Below are 26213 nucleotides of genomic sequence, written 5' to 3'. Positions count from 1 at the left end.
TATGACGTCTCGCATGGTTGATTGGTCCAAGGAAAAGGAATATTACACGAAGGAAGCATTAGCTAGTGGCGCTGCGGATTTTCAAAATGAATGTTTTAAGGACGTGTAGACAGTTGTCCAGACTCGGACAGTCAACGGTAAGCTTCTTTATACTACTCATCTCTCGTACTTTCTGTTCTTATCGCTCAGTTCTACAAGAAAAAAGATGAACTTTGTGTTTTACAACTTGTGCCATGCATGTGATTTTCAATTTATAGGGGACGCTATTTAGACCTGTTTTAATTAACCGGTGTTACCAATATCTCTGTATTTTTTATTCTATCATTTCTGTAGCAAATAGTTCCACAAGGACTGATTGGCAGTTTGATAAGGCTTCAGTCAACGCAATCACAAACTTTGGTAGGTGTTGTAGCCTTATATTTTTAACTGAAATGTTCCATGGCCCTGCAATATCCTTGATCGTATGGTCAGGTGTTTTCATCCAACTTTCTTTCTTTATCACTTCTCAGTTACTCCATAACATTAAACATGGATGCATCTTTTCGTTTCACAGAGTCTAAAGGATGCAATGTATCGGATAGTACCAGAAAAACAGAAAGAAGTTGCAGAATTCCGTAAACAGTACGGTGATAAATCACTGGGGGACTACACAGTTGACCAGGTACATTTCACACATGCTGTCACGATTGCGACAGTTGCGTCACATTTTCTTTGCGATTTTGTCACGTTGGTGTCTCTGGGTCATAGATTTATGATCATAAAAGATATTTTTTTCCAGGAAACCATCGCCTTTGGGTCATCTAATCTTTTTTACCGTTATTTTTGGCTGCCTTTTGTGTTCGGTAACGCAATTATAAAGAGGAATACAATTGATTGAATTAATAATTAGCAATCGTGTCGAGACAAGAGAAGACGATCTTTTACAATTGTTTGACTTAAATTACAGCTCTTACAGAACCCCAAAAGCTTAAAAACTGTGTAAAAACTTAACAGCTTTAGTAGCAAGCATAATTGTAGTTCAATATTGAATTTTACATGAAAGCTAATAATAAAATTAAATCAAATATAAATAATCACTTGATAGAATTGTATTGTATTCAATAATCGGATAAAATCAAATAATCGATACAGAAATGACTGAGTAGGCAAATTGTTGAAGATTAGATTTGATGGGTGATTTCAGAGGATTGTATTTTTCTTTGTGAATGAGAAAGCTAATGCAGTGATCACAAATGAGTGAGGGAGTGAATGAGCCTGTATATGAGAGAGTGGGAGAAGGACATACTTAAAATAGTAAGTCATGGTAACAGGACTGGGTTGAGTACAATTCAGGAAGTAACAAGGCATATATTTTCGGAATTGGCTGAGCGTGAAGCTAACTTGAAATTACAAGCACTAAAGTCCTTGAATTCAGTTTTTTCTATGCCGTCCCTCATAGCATGGTTGTAATAGTGTGGTACCCAAGGCTAAACTACAGTGATATGACACAGTAAATAAACTTTAAGGTGGCTTAATACAGTTTTGAGGGGGTAAGTGAGCCCAACTTTTAACTCTCTTTAAAAATATTCGGGAATGTTCTTTCTTTCTCTTATTATTTTTTTAATAAAAAACTGTAAGACAGAATTTGAGCTATTTTTTCAAGGGGCAAAATATCACATTTTTCTATTTTGCGAAAAATCTGTCTTACAGATTTTTATTTTATTTTGCATGAATGTTTAATCAAAGCCAATTTTTAATTTCTGAAATTTTGAGGTGGGGTCATACGGGTAGATTTTGAGAAAAACGCTGTTAAAACAACTAGTGCCCAGTCTCCTCCCAAGCACTGGGCCACTCATTTCGGCTCTTTATTGATTGTTTATTAGCATTTTTATTGGTCAAATGTCGCATATGATGGCTATATGCTTTAAGAAACAGTAATAAGAGAAAGAAAGAATATTTTTAAAGAGAGTTTAAAGTTGGGCTCACTTACCCCCTCAAAACTGTATTAAGCCACCTTAAGGTCTACAAAACCTCTGAGCACTGTTGTTACATATGAATCATGCACGCCAGGTGCGCCTCTTTTCCCATAAATTATACATTTAAAAATAATAAACCCCACACAAAAGACTGGCCTTTCTTCAATCCAGTGTAATTCTGCTTTAGGTCCTCTCCCTAACCACTTTCCTGCTCCCATTTATTGTATAGTCCCATCAGTGTATGCAATGTTTAATATATGAGCAGCAGTGTTTTATCAAGTTTAAAACACGAGGCGCAGCCGAGGTTTTAGACTTTATAAAACACGAACTGCGAATTTATTGAACGGCTTAAAAATCTTCTGATGTAGATCAACTCATTCTTGCACTGATATATTTTAGACTTTGGATTATTTTGGCCTAGCAAATTAGATGTAAAGTGTAGCTGTGTCTTTGTCAGATATAAAGACACTTATTAAACATTAATTTCTTTTGTATTTCCTTTATGAATTATTAATGAGTTTTTGAAGAGCATAAAAAATAACTTTGTTAGCTGTTAACAGTAAATGGGACTAATAATTTTGACTTTCTTTGGCAACTGCAGGTTTATGGTGGTATGCGTGGTATTACAGGATTGATAACAGAGACTTCACACTTAGATGCAAATGAGGGTATTGAGTTCCGAGGTTATACAATTCCGCAGTGCCAAGAGGTAAGTTTAATTCTATAAAGTTCTGACATTAAAGTACAATGTTTTTATTATTGTTTTCAATAATAGCTTTAATTTACAATATTTTTTTGGCTGAGGCTGCGGAACTGTCACTTTTCCCAACATACCTTATTACTAATAGGAAATTAAGGTTTCGTGAAATTAACACCAATTTTAAAAATTGGTGAACATTAATTTAAGTTGTGTTAATTTCAAATGCCATGATTAACAGGAGCGTTAATTTCCTATAATAAGGTAGGTTTTACTTTGCCCAATTTCTTCTGCATGCTTTTTCATTTGCTTTTTCTCAGTCAAAAATCCTTGTTAGAAAATAAATGAACATGTATACTCTTCCACTACAGAACCCAAGAACCAACTTGCATAATTATCTTATTATTATAATAGGAAATTAACGCTTGTATTAATTAAGGTATTTGACATTAATGCGACTTAAATTAACACAAACTTCAAAGGAAAAATTACTTCCCAATAAAGGAAATTAACGCGAAAGAGAGGGTAACATCTCAAAATGAAGAAAATTAACATGTCGTACTGTCACATGCACACAAACAAAAAATGTGTCGAGACAACAGGAACAAATTTACTTCTTGCAGTACACTAGGCATATAATCTTAAAGGCAAACAATATTCCTGGTACTTTTGCCAAACGTAGGGGTTGAGCGAAGAAATCTGACCACTTCAAGCGCTCTTCACAGTTTCAGTGATACCGGCAGACTTCCACCCTGATAAAATAACGCTTTTTCCTAGGAGACAAGAAGGTCTGAACTGTATCGAGAAATTGGGGCAAAAATAATGGAAATAAAGGTCATGGAAATTAACGCCCCACTTAATTAACGGTGCAGAAATTAATGTTAACAAAAATTAACACGACCTAATTTAACGCAAATTTTTGAGTTAATTTCCTATAATTAGGTAGCTGATTTTGTTCACTGTCTTTGTAGCTGTTACCAAAGGCTGATGGTGGTGAAGAACCCTTGCCAGAAGGAATATTCTGGTTACTGATGACAGGCGAAATACCGACAAAACAGCAGGTTGGTGGCTCAAAAATAAATATCAAGTCTTATTAAGGTGACTGAACACAGTTTCCGCGCGCTCTCTTGATTCAGGTGTGCGTGCGCTCAAGGCTTTGAGACAAACAAAATTGAGTGCTGCACGTGCGCAGTTGATCAAAAAGCTGTGACTGCGCGTTTTATTGTCTTTCCAGAAATGCATGATTTCTGGAAAACAAACAAACAAAATTTTGCAAGGCTGTACTTTAGAAAGCAGTGAAACTGTTGATGACAAGAAATCAGAATTTACAAAGGAATTTTAAAACATTCCATAATATTACGATAAAACATAAAGCTGCAAAAAACAAAATTCCCCTCTGTTAAAACTTTACTACTTCAGTGTCAACTTTTTTCGAGTTTGTTGTCCAGAAACAGTGAAAAAAATTTAATGACTGAATTTTCTGAAATCGAGCCGAATTCAACTTTTTTGGTTGATTTTTACTAAGCCGGGTTGCCATGGTAACACAGCATGGTCTTAGTCAACTGCAACGGTTTGGGCGTGCCGGGGAGAGCAATATATAAGATCCGTACTCCAAAGATCGGAATACTGGGTTGAGCCACCTTGACTTGTTGGTGAACATTTGTGGAAATTGAAGGGCCAGGTTAAAATGTTTCATGAGGGTGATGATGATATTTTTGCTCCATTCTCATTACAGGTTGACAACTTGTCCAAAGAATGGGCAGCTAATGCTGACTTGCCGCCACATGTTGTACAGATGTTAAATAACTTCCCTGAAACCCTGCATCCCATGAGTCAGTTTAGTGCCGCAATCACAGCAATGAACAGTGAGAGCCATTTTACCAAGGCATATGCAAGTGGAGTAAATAAGGCCAACTACTGGGAGGTAAATAATTATCCATTTTTAGTGCAGAATGCACTATTGTGATGGTTTGGTGGGTTGGCGTTTGCTAAACCCCTAAACCACTAAACCACTAAACCACTAAACCACTAAGCCACTAAACCGCTAACGCGGTGTAAACTTTTAATCACCAATTAATTAATTAATATCAATTAATTAATTATTTCTGTAAAGGGGGAGGGGATGGAGAGCACCTGACCGTGTGCCCTTGGTAAATCGGGGAGTCCATTACGATACTTACAATTGAAGAACTCAAGGGATATATTTGTTTCAGAAAGCACTATGCTCTCCTTGTGGTACAATTCTTTCTGGAAAAAATACTTTGTGCTAAACGCATGCGCAGATCAGTCTTCATCACGAACATTGCGTTTTTCTTCTGCAGAAGGATTCGTGTAGACTCCGTGGCCCCAAGTTAAAACCACAAATTAATTGAATTAGACAGTAAGGCGTCATAGCAGATCATGTGAAATATTTCTTGATATGGCAATGCTGTTTTCTTAGAAAAGGTGATCTAGCATCTCATAATTAATTGATAACCTGATAACATCTGTGTTATAATCAATGTCGCCTTCTTTGCAGAAAATAAATCACGTTACCATAAACATCATGTTACATCCGTTTTTGACAAAAACAAAAGTATGTTACATGTTTTTGACAAAAACAAAAGTATCTCGTTTGCTGTTTCAATAACAAACTGAAATTCAAGCTATCGAAAATTAAAATAACAGTGACGTGTTTAGAAATTTTGTATTAAAGCCTAACGTGGTGTGCTTTTCAATGCGGTTGAATTCCTGTAGAATCCGTGGCGTTAATTTAATTAGACTTAAAAGGCATCACAGCGATCTGCGAGAAAAAAACAACAATATCATGTTACATCCGTCACTTCCTTTCCTTTTATTTGTTCTCCATCGGTTGAACTAACCTCCGTTTTATTTTGTAAAACCTCTGCCGCTTTAGTGTTTGAACATGCTTTCGTGACGGTTCCGACATTTCTTGAAAGAAATCTTCACACTACGTGCTTCTCGGCTTCATGCTTGAGTGAGCGTGTGACGTGTTCACAGCGCTTTCGTAAATCGTAATTAGGTATGCAAAAACTTGCACCGGGATTTTCGGCGTGAACACCTGATAACCAGGAAACAAATATCCTAGCTGTACTGCGTTTTAAAAACCCTTTCGAAAAAGATGTTTTTTGATTAGATTTGTTCTTTAGTTTTGAGAATCGTCTTTCGTGCAGTTTAAACCGTAACTTAATTAAATTAAACAAATGTCATCGATGTCGCCGTAAAACAAACAAAAAACAAGAGTTTCATGTTACGGCATTTTCAAGGAAAACAAAAGTATTTTGTTACAAACGAACGAAAGTGTCGTGTTACGTTTGCAAAGATTAACGTAAGGAACACCTAGGAAAGAATACAAGTAGCCTGTGAACAGTTTTTCCGAAAGTAAAGTAAAGCAAATAAACACGAACATATATAAAACATCATACTTTCAATTGTTCCATATTGCATTCTGCACTTACCAAATCATCGAGATTTTTGTCTCATAGCCCTTTTTGCTTCTCGAAGCCAGTGAGGCCTTGGCACAAGAAACAAAGAGCTTATGGGACAGGATTTCAAGTCCTAGATTCTGGGACTTCCTGTCTTCATATTTGTAGTCATATTGCAGCCAAACATGTATACCTGCCAACTTTTTCTGGGTCAAAGGCGTGAGATTTTTATTCCGAGAGTGCCAGGATTTCCAAAGATGTCCGAAACATTCTGAAGATGCCCAAAGTTTTTCCGAAGATGTTCTGAACATAACCTGATCCTAGTGCATGAGCGTAGTTCCCTGGCCAATGCTTTTCTTGTCAAAACTCCGAGATTTGGGGAGAAGTATCTTCATTTAGTATGCTTATTTTACATGGAGGTTTCGTTTATCACAGTGTATCGTTCATAGTTGTCATGACCTATATTTTTCGACTAGGCGTAAGAAATTGGTTTGTAAGCGTGAGTTGGCATGAGATTGAACTTTTCAACTCGCAGGCATGAGATGAGACTCATGCCTAAGGCGTGAGAGTTGGCAGGTATAAACATGTCCATACTACAGGGGTTTCAATAGAAGCCAGCAACCGGCGAATTTCGCCGCCTACTTTCCAAATCATCGCCGCCTACTTTCTAAGACCTTCTAACATTAACTAACATTAAATTTCATTCGAGTTCCTTGAGTTTCTCGAGTCACACAATTTCTCACCTGTTAAATATGAAATATGGAATAAAATCTCATCGTGAGATTGAAGTGAAAACCGTGAGTCTCACGACAAAATCGTGAGACTTGAGAGGTCTGCAAAATACAGAATTTTCCTCAAAAGTAAACAGACAAAATATCTGGTAGTCACTTGTCAAATTACCTTGTTGTATAACCATCCATCCCTTTTCATTCCAATCACTTTGGAAAACCGCTAAATGTATCAGAACACGGATTTGAAAAGTGTTGATATAGACATTCACCGTAGACGTGATCGCAAAATCGCTAATGCTCGCTGAGAAAGCAAAATTTAACAGGAAAATTACAAACAAATAGCCAGAAATAACAAGAACAAGTAAATCTCGAGTTTTTGACATCATTACACTATTTTCATCGCTAATAAACGTGAAACGTTTCACAAACAAGGACGATTTTCCTTCGATTGAACGTGAAACAAGCAATGCTTGACACCAGTGCATTTCGGTCAAACCACGTGACAAGTTTTGGGGCACTGGTGACAAGTAATGGCGGCCGCTTCCACTGACGAGCATGGAGGATTTCACTGAAATTGTTTGCTTTCAGGGTGCTTTCAGGAGAAAGAAAACCCGTTTTAAATGTAAAACGATTGTGAATCAAGAACCCAGGGTGCTATTTTTGCTATGTAAAACATTTGTAAAATAGGTAAAAAACGATTTTGAAACTAGTTGGCACTGCATCAAACTTGACCGTCTGGAAACATAATTTCACTGGCAACCCCCCTCCCCTTCGGAATTTCCTGGGCCCTTGACCCCCCCACCCCTCTGGAATTTCCAATTCCCTCCGTGGTGGGGGTATGGATATTTTCTGGAACCACACAATCAATAATTAGTACTGAAATGGATGCCAGAATGCAGGAAATGGCATTTCCAGGCCTCTAGATTTAAAAATTTTCTGGGGGGGCATGCCCCCAGACCCCCGTAGGGGGGAGGGGCCTTATGGCCCCTCCATGTCATGGCCGCCTACTATAAAAGGGTCTGCCGCCTACTTCAAAACTTATTGAAACCCCTGCGGTGATACACACACAAACAATTTATTTATAAAGCAAAGTAAAGTCCAACACAATGAAAATGCAATGAAAATGCGGTTGGTAAAAGGAACAAGACAATTACAAATTGAGTTTGTGAGTGTACAGTATTGAAATGTATTGTTAGAATTGTCTGTCATGCATTGTGGTACATTGTACGTATTGTGTTGTTGGTGTGTTGTTACAAATTGACTGAAGGTATGTCCGTCTGACCATGCATCTTTTCTTCCCAGTATGTCTTTGATGACGCCATGGACCTGACAGCCAAGATAACAACAGTGGCTGCGTACATCTACAGGAATGTCTTCAAGGACGGCAAGGTCGCTCCATTAGATCCAAACAAGGATTGGGCCGACAACTTGGCTACCATGCTTGGCTTTGAGGACCCCATGTTTCACGAGATGATGCGACTGTACTTAGTACTTCATGCTGACCATGAGGGTGGTAATGTCAGTGCCCACACAACTCATCTTGTAGGCAGTGCCCTGTCAGACCCCTACCTTTGCCTTGCTGCTGGTATGAATGGCCTTGCTGGACCTCTGCATGGACTTGCTAATCAAGTGAGTGCAAGGCATTATTTACACCAATGGAAGTAATAACAATATAAGATTAGCATAAAGGCTTGCTTAGCTGTCATGTTTCAAACATACAGATTAGTTTTGTTAACTCAATTTGTTTAGTCAAACCATGCTTGACAGATACAGATACAGACTTGATCTACAAACTTATAAGAGACCAGGTCTTCAGAGTGAAACATCATTAGGACATCTGAGACCTTAGCTGATTTCCTTTGACATTTCAGCTACTTTATCAGTGATCACCTCCTTCTTAAACATCTGTTGAGAACCCTGGGGTTCTTTCCATTTTCAAAGTGCGACCGGTCGGACCAATAGGAACTGACCGTTGTAAAATGGAATGACATTTTTCCGCTTAAACCGGGCCAACTGAGTGGAATGGTCCTTTCCATTTTGCATTCCTTTCTCCAGTTCTGCACATCTGTGAAAAGCTACTTATCTAAAGTGAGACAACTTAATAGTTTGTCAAAGTGGAACAGTAAATTTCAGTCCAACCGGTCCGACTGGTCAAAGTGGACCACCTCCAGAGGTGACTTCCGACTGTAATTTCCCAAATATTTGGCTTTATGAAAAGCACCCCTGGATTTTCCCGAAGCAATAATCTGCTTAATTGGCTACATTATGCCTCATAGACTAGTCCACTAATTTAATTAATAGAAACTTCAAGGTCATAGCTAAATTGTTAGTTTGTTTTACCGTATTCCAGGAAGTGTTAATCTGGGTCACAAAAATGCTCAAGGAAGTTGGAGATGACCCATCTGATGAAACAGTAAAGAAATATGTTGAGCAGACCTTAGATGGTGGGGTAGGTGTCACAAATCTGCAAAGTGTTAAGACAGAATCCATCAGGAAATCGAGTAATATAAATTTGAATTAGACAAAAATTGAGTACCAGAAAATAATTTAAATCCTATCGCATTATTTTCTATCCTTAAAAGGTAAACTTAGGATGTAAGTAATTATCCGTGATAACACCAACAACAATTTCTTATCAGAGCCTGAGAAAATGAATTTCAAAGTTCACCAGAAACATGTCAACTATACGTAAAATCTCACACCTAGCTATTTGCTAAAATCGTCTTTTAAAGGGATTAGAATTAACTTGAATATCACAGTAAATTATAATGGCTTAAAACTGTAGAAAAACTCAAAAGAAACACAGAAAAGCCAAAAAGGCGCATGGATGGGCAAAATTTGAGAAGATTAAACTTGAAAAACGTCAGCCCAAAGGTGGAATGTCTTAGTGACCAAGCCTTCAAATGCTATAATCGCCTCTCTTGGGGTGATTATAGCATCATAAGCTGCGCTTCTTGACCAATCCGAGTGTCCCGAATCTTAAATTCACAGGTCTCTTATATACTAATTTTTAACCTTTCCAATATTTATTATTCTTGTTTCCAATGACAGCAAGTTGTACCTGGATATGGTCACGCAGTTCTTAGGAAAACAGACCCCAGATACACAGCTCAGCGGGAATTCAGCTTGAAGCATCTGCCAGATGACCCCTTATTCAAGCTTTGTGGTCAGCTGTTTAAAATTGTTCCTGATGTTTTACTGGAGAGGGGAAAAGCAAAGAACCCATGGCCCAATGTTGATGCCCACAGTGGTGTGCTTCTTCAGGTATTCTTAATAGCAAAGCTTGCAAGTGACTAATGTTTCTTGTTACAATCCACCGATTAGTTTTCACGCATGCTCATTGGATGAAATGCATCACATGGAATGAAATCAGATGACAGGTATCAGACATTATAACCCACTCATTATTTTTTGCACGCGCTCATTGGACAAAACGTATCACGTGGTACAAAATCGGAAGACGGGTATCAGTGAATATACCCCGTCCGATTTGATATCCGTCGCCCGATTTTGTAGGCAAGCACAAAACAAACAAATGAAGTCATGTTATTCAATTCTAACTTTTAATGAAATCTCAGAGTTAAAAAATCACGTAAACCAATCAACTTACATTTGTTTTAACCACAATTACGCCGGGTTTATTACGTAGGTTTTTTCCTATAAATTTACTGGCGATAAAGCGCGTTGTAGAAATCAATTGGAGGGTTATAAAATAAATAAACCCCTTTCTGGCTTGCTAGTATATTGGAGGATAATGCCCTTGGCTGAAAGATTGTCCTCAAAATTTCTCAGTTGCCCTCGAAGCTTCGCTTCTCGGCCAACTGTTCATTTTTCGACAATATACCAGCCGCCTGAAGGGGTTTATTTTCTAAATATACCCTGTCCGATTTGATATCTGTCGCCTGATTTTATAACAAGTACAGTGGAACCTCGATTTAACGAACCTCTATATAACAAAGTCCTCGGTTTAACGAACGATATTCTTCAGCCAGTCCAAAGTTACAGTAAAATGTATGGAACAGGACCTCGATATAACGAACCTCGATATAACAAAATCCTCGTTATAACGAACACAATCCGGAAGCCCAAACGTAAAATGTATCTCGATATAACGAATTTCAGTCAACACGTGACAAAACATGAATGCGAAACAGACCAAAAAGGATGAAAATCCTTTAATCCTCTAACAAGGAAACAAATACATATGTCCAAATCTATGGGCATATATTATGCATTAATTATAAATGTTTTTGCTGTGTACGTAGTGCAACGTAACAGCGTTACAAACTGATTAACTTTACCTCGATATAACGAACATTTTGGTTGTTTTTCCGCGAATTCGTTATATCGAGGATTTCGATATAACGAACCCTCGATATAACGAACAAATTTCATCAGTCCCTTGGCACTTCGTTAAATCGAGGTTCCACTGTACAAAACAAACAAATAAAGTCACCTTTTCAGGTTAACTTTTTAACCAAAATCACACTGTTTAAAATTAGGTAAACCAAGCCATTTGCATTTATTTAAACAACAGTTATGCCATGGTAATCACTCTGGGTTTTTTTCCAATTTACCGGCAATTAAGCAAGTTCTAGAAATTAATCTAAGGGTTACAAAATAATTAGACGCCTTTCTGGCTTGCTGGTATATTGGACGATTATGCCCTTGGCTGAAAGATTGTCCTCAAACTTTCACAGTTGCCTTCAAAGCCTCACTTCTCGACCAACTGTTCATTTTTCAGACAATCTTTCAGCCTCAGGCATTATTCTCCAATAATCCAGTCACCTGAAGGGGTTTATTTACTAATTACTTAATTATGTGCTGTGGGATTTGGGGGAAGGGAGGCAGGCCTCTTTCCCTAAAGAATTCCATTGTTTCTCTACAAGGTGGGGAGGGGTGCACATATTTAATACAATGGTGCATTGAAGATGTTAACAGTGTGGTCCATATCATAAGCGTTAGGTTGTTCTTTAAAACAATGAAAAATTCAAGAAAGGGGACTTTCTTTGTATACTTGTTGAACCAGTCATTATCTTTTCAAGAAAAACCTGATCTTGGTGAAAAAAGATAGGTAATTTTTCATCTTGCAACTTGAAACAGAGCAAAGTGCCAAGTATGACACCCTGAAATAAACATATCTTGCAAGTTTTCTGGGGGCTTTTAGACTTTAAAAATGTTTTGTGCAACCTGCTAGCTGCCAACACCACAAACAATTGGGAGACAAGTTGCACATAACATTGCCAGAGTGTAACAGCACCTGAAGCATCAACTGATCTAGGCAGATATATCTCATAACAAATTCTTGAAATATCTCTGACACTGGCTTAGCGAAAAGTAAAACTTGTTATGTTAACAATAAAACTTGTAAAAACATGTTTTGGCCGAGAACCTTCATCCTTCTTTGGTTTGAAAATGGCAAAAAAGAAACAGCTTTCTTAACAGTTCACATATGCATGTGCTGTTAAGAAAGCTAGGCGGTGCTTTTTGCCATTTTCAAACCAAAGAAGGCGAAGGTTCTCGGCCAAAATGTCTTTTTTAAAGTTTTATTGTGAATGTTGTTTATGTTTAACTGAGTCAGTGTCAGAACTTATTCAAGAATTTGTTATGCAAACACCTGATTGCATATCAAATTGAGATTGTCTCACTTACTGTATTCTTTAGATTATGCAGTTCTATGTGCTTCCCTGATTGAAATTTTTTCTGTTTTGTTTTGACAGTTTTATGGTTTGAAAGAGATGAACTACTACACAGTCTTGTTTGGTGTGTCGCGCGCGCTGGGTGTGTTGTCTTCGTTAGTCTGGTCGCGAGCCCTGGGCTTCCCAATTGAGCGACCCAAGAGTGTGACAACAGAATTGCTCAAGAAAGCAGTTGGTGCATCATAACAGATCCTAAATAATTGCTGCCCTGAAAAAATTTAATCTTCTCTGCTGGCCTGTGTTACTTAACTGAACTGTAGTAACATAATTTATGCTGTGTTGTTTTTATGAAGCTTCTTGTAAATTCTATAACCCTTTTTATGCTTAATGTTATTTACCATTTGTGCTTCAACTGGATATAAAAAATTAGCTGAAGCTTCAACTCAAAAGCACCTCACACTACATACAGTAATAATTATCCGCTCACTAAAAACAGAAAAGAAACGGCGTCTGGTATTTGTAACAATGAAGTCTGACCATAGCAGTCATTGCACAAGGATAAAATGATGGATGGTGATTTGATGTATGTGTTTTGAGCGAACAATGTACAACAAGCAGCGAATTCAGGGAATAACATCAGTTATTGTAATGACTGGAATTTTGTACAAGTGGCACAAAGTTTCGCAATAAATTTGCTTATCATAATTATTTTTTGTTTCTTTTTTTTTTTTTTTTTGGTGGGGGGGAGGGTGCTGGGGTGCAAGATTTTTAAACTGCACTGGATTAGGCCATTTCCGAGCAGTCACTTGCCTGTGTACTTTGTCAAAGCGAGTCTTAGTGCGGAGCCATTCGTATGAAAATGTGTTTTACCTGCACATTTATTTTCATGTAAATCAAACTCATTTTCATTTGAAGAGTTCTGCACAAGGACTCGATTTGAAACAGGCTAAAGGCAACAAAGAAGTGGCCTATTTTTTCCACTACAGTTACACAAATGATTATCTTCTTATGACTAGGGAGAATAGAAATTCTCCCCAGAAATAGAAATTCTCTGACCTGGGTAAATTTGAAAGGGCATCTTTTTTACACGGATAGGCCAACCATCCACACAGAAACAGCGTTTTTGGTGACTAAAAACTGTACTTTTCAAAAATACTCTCCAAAGTGGGTAAATTTGAAAACGCAGGCTAGGTGGTGTAGTGTGGATGGCGAAAACGGGACTTTTTGAAAAAGCTGACATCAAATAGTCGTACTTTCTCTCAAAACAAAGGGTTTAATTAGCTTAACAATAGCTCAGACTGTGCATGCGTTGTAACTCTGCGTGTGATGAAGCATATCGTTTTCAAATTTACTCTTCTTGCTAATCAAGTTACCAGGACAAGCTACAGCAGCGTAGGTAATGTTGGCCTGATTGCAGACTTAAATATCATTTGTCAAATCAATCAACTGCTGATAGTTTTATTTATACCCAGAATAAAAAGGCATCATGGTAAAATATATCAATAGACATTCCACAAAAAAAAAAAGAAAAGAAAAGAAAAGAATTATATTCCAGGGATGCACACCATAATTAATTCATGTTTTTCGCCTTCCCCCACTGCAGGAGCCTCTGCGGAGGAGAGAGCCTTTGAGAAAGCCTTTCATTTAATACTTTCAATTGACGTAATGGTGTGATTCAGAAGAGTTTTGCCATGGGAGGGTTGGGGGAGGGGGGTTACATAGCAGCAAGTGTTGGCAGGAAATCTGTTGTGTGCCATGTCAACTTTTACTGAATTAGACATTGATTAGTCAATGGTCATTGTTGTTGGCATGCAATACTGTGAAATTTGACGAAACACTACATAATTTATATCTAGACAAATAACCCATCTCAGGCAAACAAATTATTCATCTCATATGAATAATTTGTCTCTAATACAGATTAGGCCAGTCTTGCAAAAATACCAGCAGTTAAACAGCTCTTGATAACTTAACACCAGAACTTTATTGCTGTGGGAAATTGGCTTTGCTACAATGTAATTCTACCTGCACAAAGCATTACATTTTTTTACTACTTGAATTATAAAAAAATTGCCTAGTTTACAAACTCAGAGTACTAAAAACAATATTAGCACTGCAGTTATCTTGAAATACTTCAAGAATACATGTCAAAAGATAGAAAGAAGTGAATTAGATGAGTTAGTCGAACAATGACGGATCTCATATAATGCACAGTTTCATTGATTTTCCAGCTAAGAATTGTCATTCAGGGCTATCCAGGCTTGCAATTATTCTTGTCCAACACGGCAGTTAGATAAGTGATTGAATGAAAGCCAACTTTACTCAAATACGCCAAGAATGTCACTATCACGGTAGATGTGGAACTCCTGTTAAGATAAAGAAACAATTTTAATTAAACACACTCAAAATGGGAGGGGTATGGATTTTTTCTACAACAACACATTGAAAAACATGCACAAGAAAAGAAATGTTTTCATCTTAATTTGTGATTCTCAGCATATGTGTTGCATCACTAGTGGAAACAAGGCTAAAATAATAATATAACGCCCTATACCAAGGATTTTTCAGCCAACATTACACCCAATTTCAGTGTTACATGTATGTGCATAGAGGCTTTCTATCAACATTCATCTTTCGATGTGCTAAACAAACAAGACGGATCGAAATCCGCCAATCACAACCCACTAGCATGACGTTCCAAACCTGTGGGCTCATTTGCATGAAACCAACACCGGTATGCATCGGTTGGCTCACTGCAAACAGCATGTCGAAAGACAATGTCGAAAGACGGATGTAAAAATATAGCTATGCACATAACATGGAAAGCAAGTGTACAAAGAGTATTGACTCTGCAGATTTAAACCAAAACAATACCTTTTCTTCCATGGTCACCTTTGTTCCTCCATATTCTGGTAGTAAAACCTTGTCACCAATGTTAACACTTACGGGAACAATGTTTCCAGTCTAAACATTAGAGCAAAGTTGGGTTATTATAAATATATTAAGATGTGTGTGTGTGTGTGTGTGTGGGGGGGGGGAGGGAAGTGGGCTGGGCATTTGCTATGATGTCATATTAAGCCAAGCAGAGCCTTCGAGTAGAGCCTTCTTAATTACCCTTCAAGGAAAGAGGAAGTTCTTTACTTTGCTAGGCTGATCTACTTTCAGTAAAAGAGGATTCTTACCTTATCCCTGGCTCCAGGCCCCACAGCTACCACTGTTCCTTCTAATACTTTGCCTTGCCCCTTCTCTGGAAGAAGTACACCTCCTTTGGTTTTCTAGAATTAAAAAATAAATAAATTTAATTACCCAATTGCTTATTACCACAGTGGGTGGTTGCTTTTGCCGCGCGTTATATGATCTACAATGAGTAATCTGCGCTTGCTTTGAGTAATTTGATTCTGCCATCAATATTACATCTGTTGTCAGTGTTAAGTTACGTGCATAGCATTGCCTTCTACATCCATCTTTCGACATGCTGTTTGAAATGAGCCAATCAATATCGATGCATACTGGTGTTGGTTTCATGCAAATGAGCCCACAAGTTCAGGAGGTCTTGCTAGTGGGCTGTGATTGGCGGATTTCGATCCGTCGTGTTTGTTTAGCTTGTTGAAAGATGGATGTTGAGAGAAAGCGGCTATGCAAGTCACACTGAAAGCAAGTGTAATAAAAAAATCAAATACTTCTTTTAAAATAATGGTGTGTGTGAACTATAGTCTCAGAGGTTAAAATAACAAGCTGTCCATTTCACAAGTATAAAACGCAAAAATTCCTCACCATTTCTGGAAGAAACTTTTCTACCATAATCCTGTCAAAAAGAGGCTTGAATCTTCGAATAGCAGCCTGAGAATGACAAAATCATAATGCATTTGATCGTCACACAAGTACTATATTTTAGAAGTCTTATGCAATCCTGTCAAATTAAGATTCTGAAAAAATATCAGCAGTACAAAATGAAATTTATTGTACATTCTTGAAATCGCTTGAGATCGACCACATTCTACTGGATAAGATATACCCAGAAATTTTATAGTGTCTTGAAGTCGAGAAAAGAGGACGGGAAAATTTCTCGATTGAGGAAACTCTCTCCAACTTCTCGATCACGCTGCCTTTCTAATGTTGCTTGGAGTGCATTCCCCAAGTGCGGTTGCAGTCGATCGATATATCGACGACAATCTCTTTTTAAAAGTGCATAAAGCTTGCTAGGCATTAGCAAGAGTTAATGCACCATTGATTTTCAGTTTGCAACCTTTAGCTAAGGAAATACTTACCATTTTCACAGAAAAAATCACAAGGCCTGTCCACCGGTGGAGATATCGAATTCACACGTGGAAGAGAGCACGCACTGCGCAATCGTAGATTGCATCAGGAGGTGTGTCTAAACTTTACTTTAGGGAGGGGAGGGTTAAAGTTACAGGCCATGTCTTAGTTCTTATTTTCGAGTTGGAACAATATTTTCGTTGTTGAAATAAAGTTCTGAATTATTTTGAGAGTTCTAGGAAGAAATACTGTCTCAAAATTGCTGTGTATTCGGAACAAGCTTGTCCAATAACCGTCCCAACTATCTATACCCTAGAGGGGATCAATTGCTCCTATACAGAGCATGCTGAGTAGGGCCTTCGTCCTTTTCGGCACGTGGGTCCACTTAGGTGCAAGCCTTCATCGGTTATCTACGAACTTTGCACAATTTCGTGCACCTAATCAACTCTGAAACCTTTGATTACCGTCTGTAATATTTAAGGTAAGAATGTGGAAGTGTTAAATTTGATTTAGAGGGCCAAAGATGCGTTTTAACAGCGATTTGTGGCCGTGTCATGCAGCCCCGGTGTAGATCGCATGTCCGCCTACAGTACATGTGCTTTCCAGATAAGGTTTCTCTAAAATCACGCTTTCCTATTTCGAAAATTGCAATTTTTAGCAAATATATTTTAGGAAATTTGTGTTCAATCTCAGTTCGACAGCGATATCACTGGAGATTTCTTGACGAGTTTTATTAAAATGTCAGTAGAGTCAAGGAGTAACTTTGTAACCACCCTGCAAATATATTTCAAGAAATTTCTACGAAGAGGTTGCATTTCTCAGAATGGTTGGCTTTCTAGTTAAAATGAACAATTGAGAGACCATCTACCTATAAACATGCCTTTTGACCTAAAAGAGTAGTCTTTAAATTATCATGTAAAGCGTGACAGTGCAACATTTTTGTTGATTGCATAATATGCACTGTAAAAATATTATTATTATTACCCCCTGTAAGGTTGCATATGCTTTCAAAGGCTGAAATTGGCCCAAGTTTATGCTTAAATACGAGGTCTCACTGCCTACCATGTGTACAAAAATCTGGTGAAATTCTTAAATGGTACTTAAAAGGGGCGTTTACACGAGAGAAAAATTTTGGTTTGGCCCCGTCAGAAAATTGGTCCGGACCTGACCACTTGTGTAGAGAAACAGTCAAATCCGTTTTGATTTGACTGTTTCTCTACAAAAGTGGTTCGGTGCAGACCCTTTTTGTGACAGGTCCGTACCCAAATTTCTCTGTCGTGTAAACGTGCCTTAATTCTTCCACTAAATGCAAAATACAACTCTCAATTTTAAGATGTGCAACTTTTGGGTCCACGCCTTCTTTGCAGCAGAATGTGTATGCCAAATCAAACAAAAGTTCCTCTGAGACTTCAGATACATGGAAATATTATTGTGAAGTTAATGTTTTGGATCTCATGAACTTGTTAACTGATGAAACTAAACTTGGGGTATCTAATCGAATGTTCGCAATCGAGCACTATTCGTTTGATTGGGTTCGGTATTCAAACATAATCAAACTCACAATAAAATTCGGTTGATCGACACAATCGAAATTCAATTACCGAGCGGCTGATAATCATACTCAATCGAACGTTTGATTACAAAGCTTTTAGGCATCAAGAGATGCATTCCAAACAAAATTGAATCGGTTTAAGTTTGATTGCGTTCGATCTAGTTTAATTGGTTTTGATTGGTTCAAAAAGAGAACTCAAATTATAGATGCAACAGCAAAGTAGATGTTTGATTTTGTTCGATTACTAAACCCAATCAAACGATTGGTGCTCGATCAAATTTTGGTTTAGTTTTGTTTGTACTATTAGATACCCGGGACTAAAGCATATTTTTTGGCCATTTCATTGAAGTCAACAAATAAGAATATCATTCATGTCTTTAGAATGTATCGCCTGCCAAGCATGATCCGCCCAGCCAGCCGGCTGTTTTCCCCGAAAGTCCTTGCCCCTCGGCTTGCAGTAGGATTCAGTACTTCACAGCAGCACAAGTCTGCTAAGGAGCTCAAGTTTGGATTTGATGCCAGATCAAACATGCTCAAAGGAGTTGACACTTTGACTGATGCTGTCGCAGTGACTTTGGGTCCCAAGGTACGGTGTGATGAAAAAGATTTCATTATCATCATTTATTTTGCCACAGCAGAACAATGAACTGGCGTGATATGTGGGTTGAGTTTTGTTGTTGGTTCCCCTCCTTGCTTCCAGGGTTTTTCTCCTGGATCGTGATTTTCTTCCCTCCACAAAAATCAACACTTCCAAATTCCAACTCAATGTGAGGCCCTTGTTAAAGATAGTCAATTTATATTTTGACTCAGTGTAATTTTGCCTGAATTCCACTCTCCTTAAGTTTTAGTTGCCAAGCAAATCAGTACAGCCTCAATCATTGCCCAAATCTCAAAAACTTTTTTTTCCTCAGGGAAAAACTGTAATTATTGAACAAAGTTTTGGAGGCCCAAAGATCACCAAAGATGGTGTGACTGTTGCTAAAGCCATTGAACTCAAAGACAAGTATCAGAACATTGGTGCTCGTCTTGTGCAAGACGTTGCCAACAACACAAATGAGGAAGCTGGAGATGGAACGACTACTGCAACTATCCTTGCTAGGTCCATTGCAAAGGACGGCTTTGAGATGGTGTCCAAAGGAGCCAATCAACAAGAGATCAGGCAAGGTGGGTAGACATGGTGGTTAATTCATTCAATGTCACGTCCATGTCTGGAAAATATCAGGGATGTAGCTAAGAAAACACTAAGCCGGCTCATCAACAAGCCCAGCTGGCTTTTCTGGCCTTAGCAGTTCTAAAAGTTGGCCTGAGTCTTTGTTTTCATGTCAAATTTCAGCCAGGTTTAAGTTATATTTCAGCTGGGTTTTTTTAGCTGGCAGCAGGCCAACAATCCCAGCATCCATGAAAAAGTGCTATCCGGTGGTTTGAGACAAGTAGATTTTCCTGCTGAGTAAGTTTTCATGCTCACTTGTGCAATGTGCAAGTGTCCAGGCAAGTCGCCTCTCAACTAAGGAATGAAATAGTAAACTAAGGTCTGGGCCAAACATCGAACTTCACATGAGTGGAACCTAATTATAATGCAAATGACCAAAAACAATAGGTTTTGCTCATTTGCATGTGCTTCGACTCATGTGAAGTTCGACGTTTGGCCCGAGCCAAACGTCGGGCTCAAGTTCTTTTTTCCCAAGCCCTGATTTCCTTATGTTAGGAAAAGCTAAGGTCTTCATTTATCTGTTTTCCAAGTCAGTTTTAGAACTGAGTATCTGCTAAAAGGAGCTGTGTATTCACAGTTGTTATAATGTATTTAGTAATCATATTTTGCTATTGTTGTTTTTAGGTGTGATGATGGCAGTCGAGGCTATCGTTGAAAACTTGAAGAAAATGTCCAAACCTGTCACTACCCCAGAGGAAATTGCCCAGGTAGTATTGTGGCCGCTGGTCGCTTTGCCATGTTGGTTTATGAGGACCAGTTCATCTTGTTATTTAAGAAAGTCTATATTTACACAGCAGGTTTGTTTGTTTGCAGGTTGCAACAATTTCTGCTAATGGAGACAAGGGAATTGGAGACTTGATTTCCTCTGCCATGAAAAAAGTTGGCAGGAGTGGTGTGCTTACTGTAAAGGTGATGATTCGTAACTTTATCTTGTTTGCCTTGACAGTTGTGGTATTGGCAATTGCTTTGAACACAATTACTTTGACTCACTAAGAAATATTACATGGTATTTGAAACTTACTGTAAGTATACCTGGTGATACTATTATTGTGTTTTGATTTTAACTTGAAGGATGGCAAAACACTTAACGATGAGTTGGAGATAATTGAAGGAATGAAGTTTGACCGTGGATACATTTCTCCTTATTTCATCAACACAACCAAAGGTAACTGCAGCTTGTAAAAAGTCACTGACAGAAACAGTTTTATACACTTAGAGTTTTATTTTACAGGTGGCCTTTTATACTTCTGCTCTCTAAAATCATTTGGAGATGCAGGGATGGCTCAGTGGTGGGAGTTCTTGTCTCCCACCAGTGTGGCCTGGGTTCACAGATCTTTCCAAGACAATTTTGGTGCCAAAATTTCAAATCATTTGGACAAATATTGACCAAGTTATGACATTATGTGCCAATTGGCACTCTTAGGGGTTAAAGGGTCAAGAAGGTTGAGTTGCTTATCGGTTCTCATATCCTTCCTCTGAATATTCTCTCCAGGTTATATCTGGTTTTAAATAAATTTCTTCCCCACACTGTAAATCCCTGGTATATGGCAAGACACTTTACTCTCACAGTGCCTCTCTCCACCCAGGTGTATAAATGGGTACCGGCAAATTTACTGCTGGGGGGTAACCCTGCGATGGACTAGCATCCTATCCAGAGGGGAGTAGCAATACTCCTAGTCGCTTAATGCTACGGAAACCGGGATAAGCTCCGGCCTGTATGGGCCACTAGGCTCGAAGCAGACTCTACCTTTTTTTATATCATGTAAAGAAAAATAGTTGCCAATGCGTCGGCCTTGTATCAGCTGGCGCGTCAATTGGATCAGATTGGTTACCTTTCCCTCACAAAAACCAACTCTTCTAAATTCCAGTTCAATTGGGAATTCGAGGGCAATGGGTTTGACAGTCATAAACAAAGTTGATTTCCTTATTATTATGTTTATTATTATTATTATTATTATTATTATTATTATTATTATTATTATTATTATTATTAAAAGAGTTAAATTCTGTTATTAAGAACCTGTTATTTGTTGAGTTCTGTTGTTGAGGTTTAAGGGCAGAAATTAGAGCTGAGATTGTGCTTTCTGTTTACAATGATTGTTTTCATTATAACTTTGTTTTTAGGACAAAAGGTCGAGTTCCAGGATTGTTTGGTTCTGCTGTGTCAGAAGAAGATCTCTTCCATTCAGCAGATAGTTCCAGCCCTTGAGCTCGCCAATGCTCACAGGAAGCCTCTTGTTATTGTAGCTGAAGATGTTGATGGCGAAGCTCTTACCACACTTGTCCTTAACAGGTAACTTGCTGGAGTTAAAATCAAAACAACTGCTCGAGTGTTCTTCCCAAGGGTGAATTAAAGAATTCATCAATGGAAACTTGATTTTCTCCTTGGTATCAAATATCCATTTTTAAAGCCAATTTTCAAGGTTTAAACAGTGACTCAATTCAAAAATCAAATGTTTATTTCATAAGGTCTTGCTTCACATGTCCCTGATTGCATAAAATCCCGGGGGGGGGGGGGCACTCCCTATATTGGCCTATACGGGGAGGCTCCACCCGAAAGGGGTACCTTTTTCATGCTTCAGGTATATAAAAGGGTAGGAATTTCACAAGCTAAGGTATATAAAAGGGTAGGGATATCGCTCATTAAGGTATTTAAAAAGGCCTTTAATTAAAATATTTCGAACAGACGCACCTTATGGAGGTATCATTTAAATTTGTTAAGCGCTTCTTAAAAATGGCATCAAGACTTCCTGTTTTCGGCATTTGTCCTGTCTTTACGGTATATGAAAAGGGTACCTTTTTTTCAGTAAAAGGTATACGAAAGGGGTGCCTTTTCTGTCAAAATGGTATAAAATAAAAAATAAATCAACTTTGTTTAACGAGGGTTGCTTAACGACTGAAAGGTGTTGGTATATAAAAGGGTAAGGGGTTGGTCTTCGGGGCGGAGCCTCCCCGTACAAAACGCTTTTGAGTAGCCCCCCCCCCCCCCCCCGGGCATAAAATTGAAAACTGGGTCAACAGCAATGTGAGCTACACAAGACTTATGGGCGCTAGACCATATAATAAGGTTCAAATGTGACAAACGTCCCGCATACTGCTAGGAATAGTATATTGTCGAAGAGTGAGATATGTATGGAAATAAAGGATGTTTTTTTAAGCTTGAAGAAAGACAAAAGAAACAGGATAAACCCATCAGTACTTGATAGTACTTTTAACATAGGGGTCCTGTGAGATTTTAAAAAATAATAAAAATAAAAATACAGTGACTGAAACAGGGTTATTACGTTACAGTTAGTGTTATTACTTTACTTTACAGTTAGTAATGACTGCTAAGGAATTAACAGTTGCATGTTTCCTTCTTTGTAGGCTCAAGGTTGGTCTTCAGGTGGCAGCTGTCAAAGCTCCAGGATTTGGCGACAATCGCAAGAACACCCTGCAAGACATGGCCACTGCAATGGGTGGTATGGTCTTTGGTGACGATGCTCTGGAAACAAAAATTGAGGATGTCCAAATTCAAGATCTTGGTGAAGTTGGAGAAGTTTCTATCACCAAGGACGATACTCTGTTCTTGAAAGGAAAAGGACTCCCGGAAGATGTTGAGAAGAGGTGTGCTCAACTAAGGGAAGAGCTGGAACATACAACGTCTGAGTATGAGAAGGAGAAGATTAATGAACGACTTGCCAAGCTTTCTGATGGTGTTGCTATCTTGAAGGTAGGTTCTTATTGTTTGTGGTGCTGTAGTTAAGCTTTAAACCTACCAGAAAGCATTGATTTCCCAGCTGACCTATACAACTTTACATAGCCCTTCAATGGTTAATATTGACGCAGAAGCTTCACCATCCACAACAAGTTCATAGCAAATGCAAGATGACTGATTGTAGTCAAATTCCCAGGACTTTCAGTAGAACGTGGAACACATTACTCACAAAGAAAGATGCCTAGTTTGTCATTAAAGATGTGGCTATTGTTCATGGTGGTGGAAGGATAAAGGTTTATTTGTTTGTCTCGCGATGTAATCACTGTGAGAATGATGTTGATCATACTGCTAGTCTTCATCAGGCGATGAGGTGGATTGTTTATGTCTGTCGCTATTTGTAGCATGTTGGTCCGCTGCTATTGGCGCATTTCGATTCCTCATTATTATTCCAATTGTTAGATATTGCCCAGTTTGTTTAGTTCAGGAACATTTTCCATAAATTTCCTCAAATCCTGCACGCAATCTCAACTGTAACGTCTCATTGATATTCATGTCTTGTAGATTGGTGGTTCAAGTGAGGTAGAAGTGAATGAAAAGAAAGACCGTGTCACTGATGCTCTGAATGCCACAAGGGCAGCTGTGGAAGAAGGCATTGTTCCTGGTGGTGGTGTTGCCTTGTTGAGATGCACTGAGACCCTCGAAAACATCAAGACGGAAAACGAGGACCAAGCCAAGGGAGTGGAGCTTGTCAGGAAAGCTCTGGGCAAGCCGTGTGAGACCATCGCCAAGAATGCAGGTGTAGATGCTGCAATTGTGGTTGGAAAGGTTAGTAAAGTTTATTGTAGCTGGTAACAGATTTCAACACTTTCCTGCAGCTATACTTAGATGTAATAGAGCAATTTTCACTTGAGTGTCGAAAGTCATTCCTGTTTGCTTTGGTTTTGCATTACTATGCTTTCTGATTGGTTCAAAAGACTTGCGCCACTTTCTCAACCAGTCAGAATTGAAACAAAACCAATCGTGACTCGCTCATGCACATTTTCCAGCACTTCGTGCTGGCGACATGTATTTACTTCAAGTTTTGATTGGTTCAATGGATTGTCCGTGTCTTTTGTGATTGGCCAGAGTGATTTATTTGGTTTTGGTTTTACAAAACTCTATATCAAACACAAGCGACAGTGTTTCGCCAGGATATCCAAACACCAAGAAGAGAGTTGAAAATAAAACGCACAGCAGAGTATTTTTGACAAATTCAAGGTGTTAAGATAGCCGATGAAACACTGTCTCGAGTGTTTGATATATCTTCTCAATAAAAAAACAAAAACTACAGAGACAAAAATCCATGAAATATATGACCGATCACTTTCGAAAAATTGTGAAGGACTGTCGTTTACAAAACAACTAAACAGTTTTGTGCTCACTTTCTTTTTTTAAAGGTTTCTTCCATGGAGGGTAACAATGGCTACGATGCCTTGCATAATGCTTATGTCGACATGATCCAAGCTGGAATCATTGACCCCACCAAAGTTGTCAGAACAGCCATAACAGATGCTGCTGGGGTTGCTTCGCTTCTGACGACAGCCGAGACGGTAATCGTCGACATGCCCAAGGACGACAAGCCTGACATGGCCGGAATGGGTGGAATGGGCGGTATGGGTGGAATGGGAGGAATGGGCGGAATGGGAGGATTTTAAATCAATGAATGGAACATCGCTTGAGAAACCTTGGTTCACTTATCTTGTAAATCTACTCTGTCTGGAAACATTTAAGTGTCATCATGGTTGTCATGCTCTAGATGTGCGAATAATCGTTGGACTGTAGACACTGTACACTGTTGCTCAAGAGCGATTTCTTGAAAAGCAGACAGACTGTTAACCTGTGAGAGCAGTCATTTGCAGGCTAGCAGACTGGTCGGTGTAAAAATGTAATTCAAGACCAAAACATGTTCAGGGTTAATGCATGTGAGGCTTTGCTGTAGAAGATGCAATTTTAATTATATGTAGACACGATAGCTAGTGTTAACCAATCCATGTATCAATGCGTTCGTTCTACTCGCAATGCTAAAACCATGTGTCAGTGACTGGATTGTCCATCAAGTACTGCATCTTAATAAAATCGTTTTTGCCAAACTATTGGTCGTTATTTTCTCCCTAAGCCCCCCACCGGGGTACTCCCACACTAACAGGGCCGACAACCTGTGGAAACTGTATATCAAGGGGGGGGGGGGGGGGGGTATCAAATGGTCTTTGCGAGCATGCGAGCAGAGCGTCTTTCTTTGCGAGTACGAGCATTGACAAAAGTTAGTTTTGCGAGCAACAAGCACTTTTCAAAAAGCTACCTCCAATAAAAATACGAGCATGTGAGCAATTGTAAAAATATGCGAGCACGAGCAAACTAATTTTGCGAGCACTGCAAGCTTTTGATGGACCATTCGTGACCCCTTCAAGGGATTTTTGGTTCAAAAGTGAATTAAGAAAATAAATGTTGACGAAACTTCCGCAAATCAAAGACTTAACAGAGGAAAAAAAACTCGTGTACAGCGAAATATGGCAAAGGAATATCTTGAAATCAGTGAAAGAAAATTGATGTAAAACATAGCTGAGAAGAAAGGGCTAAAAAGGAATAAAACTCCCCCATCCCAAAGAAAAATGAAAAGTAAGATGATCGCCCCGTTGACCCATAGACACCTTGCAAGTTCAGCCCAGAGGCGCGTGAAACACGTTTTTATTCCGTCCGCGTCCCTCGAATTTGATCAGTTTAGAGAATTGATTGCTGCGATTTAGAACTCAATTTTAGGTCTGCGTGCCTAAAATAGAGTGACGGGTAGCCTGCGTAGCAGGCGCTGCGGTTTCGAGCGCGCCTATGAGAAACGTGAAAGGCGCGAGGAGGCCACGCGAGGAAAAACGCATTTCGGTGGGTTTCCGGCGCGGGCAGGCGTCTCCTCGATTTTTCCTCGCGCGGCCTTCTCGTGATCGCGCACTCTTTTAAACGCGCTAAAAAACGTGAACAGATGCAGGCTAAGTGACAGGTGTACTTTTATCAGAGACGTT

General features: G+C 38.8%; 4 protein-coding genes across 4 annotated transcripts in view; 2 read left to right on the top strand and 2 right to left on the bottom strand.

Annotated features, from left to right (window-relative positions):
* Window positions 1–26213, bottom strand: part of LOC144660170 (uncharacterized) — a 166258-nt gene that overhangs the window by 10856 nt on the left and 129189 nt on the right. The window lies entirely within an intron of this gene.
* LOC144660178 (citrate synthase, mitochondrial-like) lies at window positions 22–13152 on the top strand. The gene is made up of 10 exons (XM_078520771.1): window positions 22–137; window positions 334–399; window positions 554–661; window positions 2557–2664; window positions 3624–3713; window positions 4388–4576; window positions 8111–8437; window positions 9159–9257; window positions 9860–10072; window positions 12529–13152. The coding sequence occupies exons 1-10, from the start codon at window positions 87–89 to the stop codon at window positions 12691–12693; spliced, it is 1416 nt and encodes a 471-aa protein (XP_078376897.1). The 5' UTR covers window positions 22–86; the 3' UTR covers window positions 12694–13152.
* LOC144660228 (10 kDa heat shock protein, mitochondrial-like) lies at window positions 14409–16807 on the bottom strand. The gene is made up of 5 exons (XM_078520830.1): window positions 16716–16807; window positions 16222–16287; window positions 15630–15722; window positions 15322–15411; window positions 14409–14813 (listed from the first exon to the last, which is right to left on the bottom strand). Exons 1-5 carry the CDS (start codon window positions 16716–16718, stop codon window positions 14766–14768), a joined length of 300 nt encoding a protein of 99 aa, XP_078376956.1. The 5' UTR covers window positions 16719–16807; the 3' UTR covers window positions 14409–14765.
* On the top strand, window positions 17041–25292 carry LOC144660161 (heat shock protein 60A-like). The gene is made up of 10 exons (XM_078520742.1): window positions 17041–17185; window positions 18638–18842; window positions 19168–19420; window positions 20091–20173; window positions 20280–20375; window positions 20538–20631; window positions 21591–21759; window positions 22833–23178; window positions 23725–23988; window positions 24600–25292. Exons 2-10 carry the CDS (start codon window positions 18639–18641, stop codon window positions 24855–24857), a joined length of 1767 nt encoding a protein of 588 aa, XP_078376868.1. The 5' UTR covers window positions 17041–17185; window position 18638; the 3' UTR covers window positions 24858–25292.

This window comes from Oculina patagonica, chromosome 7 (genome assembly GCF_052425735.1).
Source record: "Oculina patagonica isolate OP01 chromosome 7, crgOcupat, whole genome shotgun sequence".
NCBI classification, from domain to species: Eukaryota; Metazoa; Cnidaria; class Anthozoa; order Scleractinia; family Oculinidae; genus Oculina; species Oculina patagonica.
Note: the sequence above shows the minus strand (reverse complement) of the source record. Positions and strands in the feature narration are given on the sequence as shown.